This window comes from Engraulis encrasicolus, unplaced genomic scaffold, assembly GCF_034702125.1.
Source record: "Engraulis encrasicolus isolate BLACKSEA-1 unplaced genomic scaffold, IST_EnEncr_1.0 scaffold_103_np1212, whole genome shotgun sequence".
Classification (NCBI taxonomy): domain Eukaryota; kingdom Metazoa; phylum Chordata; class Actinopteri; order Clupeiformes; family Engraulidae; genus Engraulis; species Engraulis encrasicolus.
This window is the reverse complement of record NW_026944504.1, coordinates 39,959-52,500: the sequence shown is the minus strand read 5'-3', so window position 1 is coordinate 52,500 and position 12,542 is coordinate 39,959. Positions and strand designations below refer to the sequence as shown.

General features: G+C 45.2%; 1 protein-coding gene across 1 annotated transcript; it reads right to left on the bottom strand.

Moving 5' to 3' along the window:
* Window positions 1-9,612: 9,612 nt before the first annotated feature.
* On the bottom strand, window positions 9,613-12,078 carry LOC134441968 (ATP-dependent DNA helicase RecQ-like). The gene is made up of 4 exons (XM_063192349.1): window positions 11,649-12,078; window positions 11,380-11,459; window positions 10,312-10,827; window positions 9,613-9,722 (listed from the first exon to the last, which is right to left on the bottom strand). The coding sequence occupies exons 1-4, from the start codon at window positions 12,035-12,037 to the stop codon at window positions 9,613-9,615; spliced, it is 1,095 nt and encodes a 364-aa protein (XP_063048419.1). The 5' UTR covers window positions 12,038-12,078.
* Window positions 12,079-12,542: the final 464 nt, after the last annotated feature.

Sequence of the window (12,542 nt, the reverse complement as noted above, 5' to 3'; positions counted from 1 at the left end):
CTTCTCCTATAATGTTTCACAAGATGGGAAAAGACAGAAAGAGGGATCTTCAGCCATTCCTCTTTGCAGAATCTCTCTAAATCATCCAGAGACCTGGGTCCTCTCCTCTGTACTCTCCTCTTCAGCTCACCCCACAGGTTCTCAATGGGGTTGAGGTCTGGGGAATGAGATGGCCATGGGAGGAGCTTGATTTTGTGTCTGGTTAACCATTTCTGTGTAGATTTGGCCGTATGTTTAGGGTCATTGTCTTGCTGAAAGACCCAGTGACGACCCATCTTCAGCTTTTTGGCAGAGGGCAACAGATTTTGATTGAAAATGTCCTGGTATTTCAAAGCATTCATGATGCCATGCACCCTAACAAGCTTCCCAGGGCCTTTGGAAGCGAAACAGCCCCACAGCATCACTGACCCACCCCCATACTTCACAGTGGGTATGAGGTGCTTTTCAGCATGCGCATCTTTCGTGGCACGCCAGACCCACTTAGAGTGTTTGTTGCCAAAAAGCTCAATCTTGGTCTCATCTGACCAAAGCACACGGTCCCAGTTGAAGCCCCAATACCGCTGGGCGAACTCCAGACGTTTACGTTTATGATTGTGGGTGAGGAAAGGTTTTCTCCGTGCATGCCTCCCAAACAGCTTGTTGGCGTGTAGACAGCGCCTGATGGTTGATTTGGAGACTTTGTGACCCCAGGATGCTACCATTTGTTGTAATTCTGTAACAGTGAGCTTTGGAGATATTTTGATTTCTCTTACCATCCTCCTCATTGTGCGTGCTGGCAAAATAAACTTGGGTCCTCGTCCAGGCTTGTTTACCACTGTTCCAGTTGTTTTGAACTTCTTAATTATTCCTCTCACAGTGGATATGGGCAGCTGCAGTTGAGTGGCAATCTTCTTGTAGCCTCTGCCTGACCTGTGAAGGTCGACGCACATCTGCCTCACTTGTATGCTGTGTTCCTTTGTCTTTCCCATGTTTAAGAGTGGATAAGAGAAATGGCCTCGGTGTCACGTCATATTTATACCCCAGGGAAACAGGAAGTGATGAATTACTAATTAAATGTTCCTACATACTCTGGTAAACTTTGTAAACTACTGTAGAAATGACAGAAATGCTTCAATTATATTTATTTCCTGGGAATTGTTAAGGGTGCCAATAATTGTGGAACAGGTGATTTAATGAAAAATAATTATTTTTTAGTCAGGGATTTTTTTATTTTCCTACAATTCATTTGAGTTGAAGGCTACATTTTCCTAAAATTTTCAGTGTGACAGTATTCTTCTGCAATAAACACTGAATTTATTTTAAGGCTTTTAACACATCTCAACCAGGGGTGCCAATAATTATGGAGGGCACTGTATATATATCTGTCGCTGCCCCCCCCCCCTCTGCTGTGTCTAAGCTCCTAAGTTGACTGTGTGTCTGTGTGTGTGTGTGACACCAGTGGTGTAGTCTACGTAGAACGCAGGTATACGGAGTATACCCTCTTCTAAATTTCAGGGATTTCAGTATACCCATTTAAAATTGATTGTTCCATTATTTAGAATGGCACAAATATTTACAGTATACCCGCTTCAAAAAATACTCAAATATACAGTATACCTACCACAAAAAAGTACACTACACCACTGTGTGACCCCATCTCAGCAAGAAGACCATAGATGATACTTTCACAACCCCACCTCTCTCCCCTCACCTCTCTCCCCACACCTCTCTCCTCATCTCCCTCTCTCTCTCCCCTCACCTCGATCTCTCCCTCTCTCTTCCCCACATCTCTCTCCCCTCACCTCGATCTCTCGCTCTCTCTCTCTCCCTCCTCCCCTCTTTCTTTTTATTCTCTCTCTCGCTCTTTCTCGCTCTTTCTCGCGCACAGACATGCACTGAGCACACACTCACTCTCACAATTTCTCTCTCTCCTCGTTGTTTCTCTCACTCCCCTTTCTTTTTATCTCACTTCCTCTCATCCCCACATTGTTTCTTTATTGTTCTCTCGGCTCCCCAATGTCTTGTCATTGCCAGCGTGTCATGTCTCTGTCTAAAAAACACTTAGTCTCTCACTGGCCAAACATCATACACCTTGTTGTCCCCCTTTCCCCATCTTCTCCCCGTCCTCTCCTCTCCTTCCTCTGCTCCCCTTCATCTCCTTCCCTTCCTCTCTCCGCTCTGCTCTCACACTCTAATACAGAAAGTGACGACATGCTACTTAATAAAAGAATGAGGGGATTTGTTGGAGTATTTTCAGTCAGAGTTGAGCGTAATGAATGGGACATTTTTGAAATGTTTTGCCACTTTTTAATGAAATCACAACAAGGGAGCCTGGGTGTGGTGTTACGTGCCCATATGAACACTTCGACATTTCAACTGCCTTCAGTCTTGGGGCCTATTCTAAGAAGCTGGTTCAGGAGTAAACCAGGTGAAGTTAAGAGGTAAATCATCTAATAGAAGAGCTGGAGTCCAGTGTGTTCTTATGAAAATGAGGACTCCAGGCTCTTCTATTAGGTGATTTACCTCTTAACCTAACCTGGTTTACTCCTGAACCAGCTTTGTAGTAGCCCAGGCCCCTGATCTTATCACCCCCCCTGCTGTGATCACAAGACGATGGTTGCCATGGTTACGTTGAATTTGCTGTGCTGGGACTTTTTTTCTTCTGATAGAAAGATAACCGTTTGTATGAAAGTAATTATTTGAATTGTTAATAATAATGATAATAATAATAATTAAAAATGTTGGATAAATGATGTGTTGTGAGAAGTTATTTTACCTGTCCTACACTACACTACATAGGGTATATGCAGCCTATACTATACTACACTACACTACACTACACTACACTACATAGGGTATATGCAGCCTATACTATACTACAGTAGTTCTCAAACTTTTCCCATCATTCCCTTGCCTGATTGCCATAGACCTCAGAACTCGTTCGAGATTCTGGTCTGACCTGGACGATAACAAATAAAATTTCAAATGGGCCTTGATAACCCGCCTCCCTCGGCTTGCTATTGGTTGAGGCCAGAAAGGGCTGTACCGAAGTTTAAACCAACCACACCACTCTTCCTCTGACGTATGTAACGCGACAGGAACTGGTTCAATAACAGGAAGAAGAAGAAGCCGGTAGTTCTACAGAGAGAGTAAACGGCACGATAACAACAGGACGAGCGAAAATGGAGAGACACGACGTTTGCAGGGCATGCAACATCAACATGCGAGTGGCTGGTACATATTCTCATTGTAGTGTGTTGTTTGAAAGACGTTCCAAGCCGCAGTCAGTAGCCGAACGGCTTCAGAAGATTGGCCTTACCGTCACTCCTGACACAAAAAAATCAGATAGAATCTGTCCAAGATGTGTCACTACTCTCACGCGGCTCGAACGAGACCTGCCAATTTTTCGAGAGTGGGAAAGAGAGTTTTCGGGAGCCACCGGAGCCTCGTCGGAAGCCCCAACTGGAGCCTCGTCGGAAGCCCCAACCGTGGCCTCGTCGGAAGCCCCAACCGGGGCCTCATCGGAAGCCCCCACGGAGAAAAGAGCAAGAGAGCCGACGCCATCCAAGACACCACGCAAAATAAAAAAGGGACGAGGTGCAACGCCGTCAAGTAGTGGCACCAGTCCTGGAGGCCTTGTGAGCTCTCGGAAGAGCATAACTCAGGTGAGATTTCCTTTACCGGTGATCTGTGCGTAAAATGTAAAATCACAATGCAGCCTAGTTTGTTTATCTTGGCACTAGTATTAATTGTAGGCCTATCTGAAATCTGATTTTAAACTGTCGAGGATGACTTGTGGCTTAAGGGTTTGATTTACCTTTAGTTAGCTTACCACTGTGATTAGTTTGTCGCCATTTTAACCAGCGAAGTTGGCCATCAAGTAGAAACAGAAACTAAGCCTTCCCCGAATCCAACCATTTGCATTATCACCGAATAAGTGCGTAATCAACGATTCAGTGTGACACGTTATGAAATAATATGGTGCCTGCCAAGGTGTGACAAAAATGATCATTTGCCAGACTGTGGCTTCACCCTCGTATCCACGTAGATCCAAAATTGGCACCGTAGGGGGTTGCGGAGACAGGCTACTGCAATGGGGGGAGGGTCGCAGACAGAATGGATGTTAGGCCTACTTATGAAAACGCTGGAAAAGAAACAACGGGTGGAGAGTAGTTCTAAACACAACTCCATAAAGGAGTTTGTAACGAAGTTCACTCATTATGCCAATGTTATACTTACAAGTGAATATCACATTAGAATTTAGACCTTTTTTGTCGTTGGGTAAGGGGTGGGTGTATGATGGGGCTCCCTGCAGAAAAACTTTGGTAGCCACTGGTACACAGACTGCTTCCTAGTGAACTAAAAGAGGTAGCCTTTACATTTCTATAGGGATACTCAAAATATGTACTCTAAATGTATTCAAATGCAATTTGATAACCATGAAATATGAACTCTGTTACAGATCATTACCACCTACCCATCAAAAACCATGGCAACTACTTTAGGGGACCCTGAGGATGCATCGATTGTCAGTCTCCTCCAGCGGAAAAAATGGAAGTCGGCCGCCAAGAAAATTTTGAAGCACAAGGAGCTATCAGAGGAGGTGAAGAACGGCATTGTAGAAGTCATCAAAGAGGAATCTTTGGCTGTGTAGCCTACCAAAAGAAGGACTTCATTCTTTACAAATCCTCTCCCGAAGATTTGCGTGCCTTTTCATTTCAGAAGCTGGAGGCTGAACTGGAATGCCTCGCTCCCGTCCTCCTAACAATCCTCCACACAGTCACAGGTGGATCACTTCTCACCACTTGTGCAGCAGCTTCAATAGCACTTAGAGGCAGAAGACCCCAACTGTCTGCTTTTGCACACTATATAAACTGCATCTTGCAATATGGAGGGGCCAAAAAATCTGTCTTCAACCGTCTCTCAAAAATGTCACTGTCCACAACGCACGACACTGCAATGGTGAAGCAGAGAGAGTTGGCTGCCGCATGTGGTACTGGTGTAAAGGACCTGAAAGGACGGCAAGAGAGAGCCATGGCTGCTGTGGAGGTCGAGGAGGGGGCAGACGAGCTTCATGATGTTTTCAGGAGCATGGAAGATCTTTGCTTGTCAGGTGAGAAAATCAAGAAGCAAAAATTTGCACATTGTAGGACTTGATGTTTGAAGATTGTGTGTTAAAGTTTTGTTTTTGTTTTAATGTGTTTTCTAACAGAGGAGGTGGTGCAATTGGAAAGTGTACAACAACAAAGTGCAACAGCCGACTTGGATGTGGAGCCCTTGCCCATACAAGTATGCAGTGATACCCCACCCACATACACCATTGTGATGGACAACCTGGACTTCTTTGTCTCCACTCACCACCAGTCTAGTCAACGTGGCAATAAAAGCATTCACTGGACACATCACATAGCAGTCCAAGACCTCATACCACTCCATCACCTTCCAACTGCAAAGCCGGCATATGACCTCGAAGACTATGATGTTGGAACATCGCTCCCTGAAGAGGACCTACAACAACATTTGCGCAGGGAGTTTATAGTTCTTGGAAGCCGAATGATGTGCCAGCACCTGTCTGCATTCAGTTCCATGTCAGATGTTGTGGTGCATAGTAAAAAAGCCGCACTCCCGGATCAATTTCTTGCAGTTTTAATACTGGGTTAGCATGGCAGACAGACAAACGTTTCGGAACAAAAAAAAAGACGCTGAAGAAGGCTTAGGCCGAAACGTCTGTCTGTCTGCCATGCTAACCCAGTATTAAAACTGCAAGAAATTGATCCGGGAGTGCGGCTTTTTTACTATACATGAACTTTGCTGTTTGCTCGCACCCAAAGACCTTGTAAGAAACTTTTCGGAGTTGAGCGCACTTTCTCTACTAAGAGTTGTGGTGCGCCACATGCCACATCAGTACACCAAGGAGATGACGCAACGTTCAAAAGATGTTAGTATTTATCCAGACATTCAGCAATTTTTAAAGTGTCTCATGTTTTTAGCTACATGTATATTCTGTATGACTGTCATACCTTTTTGTCTACTTGAAGTTCCCATTAGGCCTCCTCTTCAAGAATGAGACCAACAGGGCAGACCTGATACAGATACTGAGACACATTCAGGCTCAGTAAGTATTTCCTAAACCGCATCACTAAGACCCCCACAGTTATGGAAAATCGTCATGACTACATACTAACTTGAGTCACTATCATTTGTCCTATCATCCATGCAGGTATGTGCCAAAGGGTCCTGAGGGGTACACAGACATCGTCATTGGTGGTGACCGTCTAACAGAGGCAAACTGCCGTAATGCACAGTGGACCTTTGCTGATGCGGACACAAAAGAGGACCGAATGGATGGGCTGGTATTCAAATTTGAAGACTGGCACGCCATCAGAGTCCTCTTTGAAGTGAGTCGCCAATTTCAACAATTTTAATCATAATGCCTATGCACACGATCGCATGTTGGGAAAAAAGTGCCATTGACATTGATACCCCAACCCCATGACATTTTCTTGGCGTGTTTAGGTTCATCAGAAAATCTTCTTCAAAGAGTTGGCCAAGGACCACGGCACACTGTTTCCAAACATGACCAAGTTAAGGTATGTTAATATTCAGATGTATTTTTTGTGTGACTTTAAACATCACATTGCTCCTTTTCAATCTGTTTTTTTAATTGTGCTGTCAAGTTCTCAAAGTTTGTCAAGTTGTTATTTTTTCTGCATGTGAATATAACTGTTAATGCTTCCCACAGTGTCTGGTGATGTTCCAAATACAGTCGACATGGATATGTCTGGACTCTTGATGGATTGGTCTTTATATTGGGAGGGAAACATCCACCCTGCTGATATCATGAACTCAGCAGGGTATGGTATGAATTAAGTTTTGCTTGGTGTGTCTGCTCACTCATCTTTTCATGTCCCATATATGTGGGGCATTATGGTCTGAATGCAATAACTTCAAAGCTGTGACTCTGAGGTGTACGTGTCTGCGAGGCGTGTGTGTCTGCGAGGCGTGCGTGATTCCGATGTGTGAGTGACTGATCTGGCATCTCTGAAAGGTGTGTGTGTGTGTGTGTGTGTGTGTGTGTGTGTGTGTGTGTGTGAGAGAGAGAGAGAGAGTGAGAGACTGTGCGTGCAGGACTGCGAGGCATGCGTGCGGGCACCATGTGACTGAAAATGTCTGGAAGATCTGAATGTGTGCAGCAGTGACAAGGCCTTCCAACAACGGAGGGAGCTATACAGAAAATTAATTAAAGATGCACATATGTGTCAGGCCTATTTGTAATGATATGTATTTGTACCCTAGGTGCAGCAATGCCAAGCGCGGCCCACGTGCAGACTACAATGCCTACAAGGAGTTTGTCATTAAGGATACAACTGCACTCTTCTTGGCTGCAGCAATGGAGGTCTTTGGCTTGGATGATCCAAAAGGTTATTTAACACCTCACTTCTATAATGTTTGGACCACTAAGGTCACCACACCTTTCACTTAAGATAACCAACCCAAATATATGCAAGTTTATATGTCAAGATGGTAAAATAAAGCTTGGCTATTGTATGCAGGTATCAGCAAGTTCATGCTTGTTATTGCATACTTTTCAGTACCAGAAAGTAAAAAGAATTAATGTTACACTATTCATACTCATGCCAACATTCAAATCCAAGGTGGATTATTATTGTAAATATGAATACTCTTACAATAAATAATACTTTAAATGTATATTCATATCTTCGGCACATACTACATACTTTTGCACATACACATTTACTGATATGCATTACATTGTTGCAGAATACATTTTATTTCATACTGAAATACTGACTTGGTGGTGTCTCAATGTAACACAAATGGGGACAGTTATGGCAGTCGACTTAACATTTTCTGTTTGCCTTGACAGACAATTCAGCGTCTCTCATCCCCGAAGACATTAGGGGGGGGCTCAGCCGATGTCAGAAGGACCTGGTTACACACTGCTGTCTCCCGGGTTGTGGACCAATTCGTGAAGCTGTGTGATGTGACCGAGGCTGGTGAAGCTGTGGCCAAGGCATCTTTGAAGAAGCACTTCCCTTGTCGGCAGGAGGGGTGCTCCAAAGTCTACATGCATTCGAAAGGTAGAGCAGCACACGAACTCCAGAAGCACAACCTTGTGCTGCCCACATCTACGACAGCGGAGACCATGGCCAGCGCGTCGGACCACAAGCATGAGCACACCGTGGCAAGACTGAGCTTCAGCTTCCTCCTGCTGAACATGCTTGATGCCGTGAAAGAAGGTGATGGTGAAAGACTCATGCGCATCTACAAGGTGGCCCTTCTGTTTTACAAGGCGTATGGGCCATGGTCAGTATGCATACAGCACTTTTCTTCTCACCGTTCAAGTGAATGCCACCTTATCTCCCCGCATGGCTCACAGTGTGATGTGGAATAGGTTCTGGAACACTAGGGGTGGGAAAGGCCGAAACATTCCACTAGACTTGCACCTGGAGCACTTGAATGGCTTTTTGAAGTCGTTCCTGAAGGGCCTTGGACCCAACCTGAACGAGAGGTCAGCTGACCGGATCAGCAAGTCCATTGGTGTGCTGAAGGAGTTGATGGAGCACACTGATGAGGAACTTGGGGTGGGGAAGAGAACGGGTGCCCACCATGTTGACATGGACAAGGACATTTTTGCCCTGGTGGACATCGTTCGGGAGGCAGAGCTCTTCAAGGTCCAGGAAGGGCGGGAATTCGCAGCCTTTCCAGGCTTTGGAAAGAACTTGTTGGCACTTATGGACTACTCACAGCTGTGGAACTGGATGAATGCCAGACTGAAGGACTGGCGTAAGATGTCCATATAAAGCCCTGCTGGAGGGAGTGGGAGGGATGTTGCTAGTGGTGTACAGGTCTTACTTGTTTGTAATTTATATTTTTTAATGTACATGTATAGACACGCTCAGTGTGATTTGAACAATTTGAGAGTATTACTATGACAGCATTTTGTACCCGTCTTTTGTTTGTTAATGTTCCTGTGAATTCAATTGATTTGTTTCCAGTAGCATTTATTGATGCTATTTGCACTGAATATCGCATTACCTAAACTGTGCGAATTGTTGTTTGCCACTGGTCTTGCACTGAAAATGTGTGTGACACTTTCTGTGCTACGTGATATACTCACCACTTGGACTTTGCACTACCACTCAGTAATCCAGTAATTTTTTTGCACTATGCTCTTACCGTTTGCTGCTTTTGTCTTAAAGTTCTAATTGTGTGTCTGTACACTTACTGAGGTATCAGGTGTTTCATCTAGCATTGCACATTTGCATTTTGTATTGTGTTACTTGCCATGATGTTGTGTTCTTCCAGTACCAACCATCTTGCCTTGGACTCTACTCAAAGATGCTGTGAAATGCCTGTACCTCACCAAATAACAATATAGACTTCATACCTATGATTAGTGGAATTAAAATGTTAAACTTTACTTACTACTGCCTTTTGGCCTGTGTTTATTTTCAGAGATGTTGAGACATTTTAAATGTTATTTCACAGAATTAATCATTTCAACACGGTCATTGACAGGTTTCTACAAACATGTTTATTCAAAGGATCTTAGATATTTACATATATACAAGACATTGATTACTGCTTTTTTTGATAGAAAGTAGACATTTAGTCAGAGCCCTTAAGTACAGAGAACCCCGATTCAGCACTACTGGAAGTTATGAGCACATGCCCAGACTCATCGTCTTCGCTGTCAAAGTATCCTGTAAAGTCCACATCTGGCATTACAAGCGATACAGAAGTGACTGCTTCTTCACACAATTCAAAATCACGAAACACCTTATGTACTACCCTGAGAATCTCTTGCCCGTGTTCTTTCTTAAATACTGGTAGATTCTGCATAATATGTCAGACCAAAAATGTAGGCAAGATGTTCCACCACGGAATCAATCAGAGCAACACTAAATCCAGTGCAAGCTGTGACACTTGTGTAGAGGCGTGTGTGGTCATGGACAAGACTTTGCCGATACTGAAACAAAAGGTCCCTGACCAAGTTATGGTCATCCGAGGTCACATCCCTGCGTTTTACATGTGTTTGTGTTGGATTTGGCTCTGGTAATTCGTACACAGGCAGCGATACAGGGCAACCAACAGAGGTGCACTTGCAAACAGAGTGGCAGTGGGTACAACAGGAATGACCNGGTTCAACACTAGCAATGTCTTTCTCAAAGTGAGAATATAATGCAGTGCGAAAACAGCTGGTTTTACTGTCTCCAATCACTTTTCTCACTGCCTCATCTGTATTCCTGTTGTTTGTGGTGGCATAAACAACAGCATGGGCCTGTGAGCCATCTCTGCCCGCCCTACCAATCTGCTGCACCATGGCCTCTGTGTCCTCAGGTACCCCATACATCACTACATGGGACACATTTGAAAAGTTCAGTCCCACTCCCAAAGCAGTGGTAGCCACCACAACTCTGCAGTTGCCATGTCCTGTCAGTGCTGAGAGTACTCTGCTTTTGTTTGCTGGCAGAGTGTGACTGTGGAACATCGCTATGAGCAGGTTGTCCCCAATCTGCTCTCCAGCAACCCAGGCCCTGTCACCCAGCTCAGCCCTCAGATGGCAGAAGACTCGTGCAACAGTGTTCACGGTCCGACAGTAGATGAGCACAGGCAACATGTCAGCACCCTTGTCCTTTACATCCTTTACGACCCAGTCCAGGCAGTCGAGTGAGTCTGTCGAGACCCGATGCAGCCCTAGTCTGATGTTCTGTCTGTCAGGACTGACAGTCAGCATAGTTGCGTTGTCCATATGCAGCTGTCTTTTCACTATGGCCCTGGACTGCAGATCGGCGGATGCGGTCAGTGCCATCACAGGAGTCCCTGTACCAGAACAAGAAAAGCGTTAGAATGTCTCGAAATCAGTGTTATTGCAAAAAATAAGCAGTTGCTCATGAAATATGTTACATGTAAATTAAGATGTCAACTGACAAAAGTGAATTATACAGTAGCATTTCAATTGAAAGATAAAAACAGGTTTCACAAGGTGCCCTGTGTGTCTTGAGAAAAGAGACTAGGTGACTGGGGATGGGTGGCATAGAGAGCAAAGAGGGTGAGGGGGGATGGGCGGAAAGCAGAAAGCAGAAGTCAGCAATTCGTGCAAACTGTCTTCTTGAGAAGAGGCAATGTGAAGGGGGATGGATGGTGTACAAAGCAAAGATGGTTTAGGTAGAAATTAGCATTTTAAATGTGCAGTTACACGTTAATGGCATGCATGGACGCACGCACGCTCTCTCCCGCTCTCCCGCTCTCTCTCTCTCTCTCACACACACACACACACACACACACACACACACACACACACACACACACACACACACACACACAAACCCCACATACTAAGATTTTGTTCATTTCATTAAACATTTTAATTACCTGGTTTGACAATAGCACGAAGTTCCCCCAGTCTGGAAAAACTCTCTCTGAAGGCAGTCTGACCCTTTGAAGCTCTTCCCCTAATTGAAATAGACACAAAGGCATACATGTCAGAGGCAAAAAGCAAGCAAACAATGTTTTTAATCGTTTTCAAAGGCCTGAGGCACAGTCTGCAGTTACCATAACAACTTTATGTCAAGTTTGCAAGACGTGTTTATCTTGTTCAAATACTATGCTGCTGTAAGCTGTGTTGACTTGGTGATTCTTACCATTTGTAAGTGAGGTGCACTTCGTCCACGACAATGCCCAGGAGATTTTTTCTGTAGACTTCGTCGGTCAACATGTCGCGCCATTTCCCACTCAGCCACGACTCCGGACTGCCTAGCACAATGTTGAAGCTGCCTCGTTTGATTAGCGCTTCGATGTCAGGGTCCAGCTGGCAAGCAGAAATGCCCAGGGCAGTCGCCTCTCGAACCTGGTCCTCCATTAGAGCGATTAGTGGCGAGACGACCACGACAATTGGGTTCTCGCAAATCCCCATTGATTTAGCGACCAGCGGGGCTAACTGGTAAATTAAACTTTTACCGAAGCCAGTAGGTAGCAAGGCGAAAACGTCTTTCCGTTCGATAAATGATTCCAGGGCTGTTCTTTGTTCCATTTTTAACGAGAATTTCCCGTTAAACTCGTTCAATACCGCATCTACTGCTGAAGCAAAAGTTTGTCGCTGCTCCATTGTTGTTACGGAATCATCATCTTGCACCTGTTCACCCCCCTCGGGGATCGAACGTGCGACCTCGTCAACTACTACGGTTCGGCAATGGGAGACACAGTACGATACCGCTGGGCCAAGAGACTAGTCTCTCGGCCCAACGGCACGAGACTGTATGAGGCTATCGGAGGGAGGTTTACCAACGTTCCACGCCAACTCTGTGCTAGTTAGCCTCCGTTACACTCTCCCCCTTAAACCTCACTCCCATCCCGGGTCAGCGGCACCACTGTGACGGAGGTCATCTTGCACCTGTTCACCCCCCTCGGGGATCGAACGTGCGACCTCGTCAACTACTACGGTTCGGCAATGGGAGACACAGTACGATACCGCTGGGCCAAGAGACTAGTCTCTCGGCCCAACGGCACGAGACTGTATGAGGCTATCGGAGGGAGGT

Excerpts from the sequence above, each read along its gene's own strand:
- LOC134441968 (XM_063192349.1), bottom strand. The coding sequence starts at position 12,037 with ATGGAACAAAGAACAGCCCTGGAATCATTTATCGAACGGAAAGACGTT. Across the intron at positions 11,460-11,648 it reads GTGCACCTCACTTACAAATG|GGGAAGAGCTTCAAAGGGTC; the intron begins GTAAGAATCACC and ends TATTTCAATTAG. Across the intron at positions 9,723-10,311 it reads GGCCATGGTGCAGCAGATTG|ATGTGGACTTTACAGGATAC; the intron begins GTAGGGCGGGCA and ends TTGTAATGCCAG.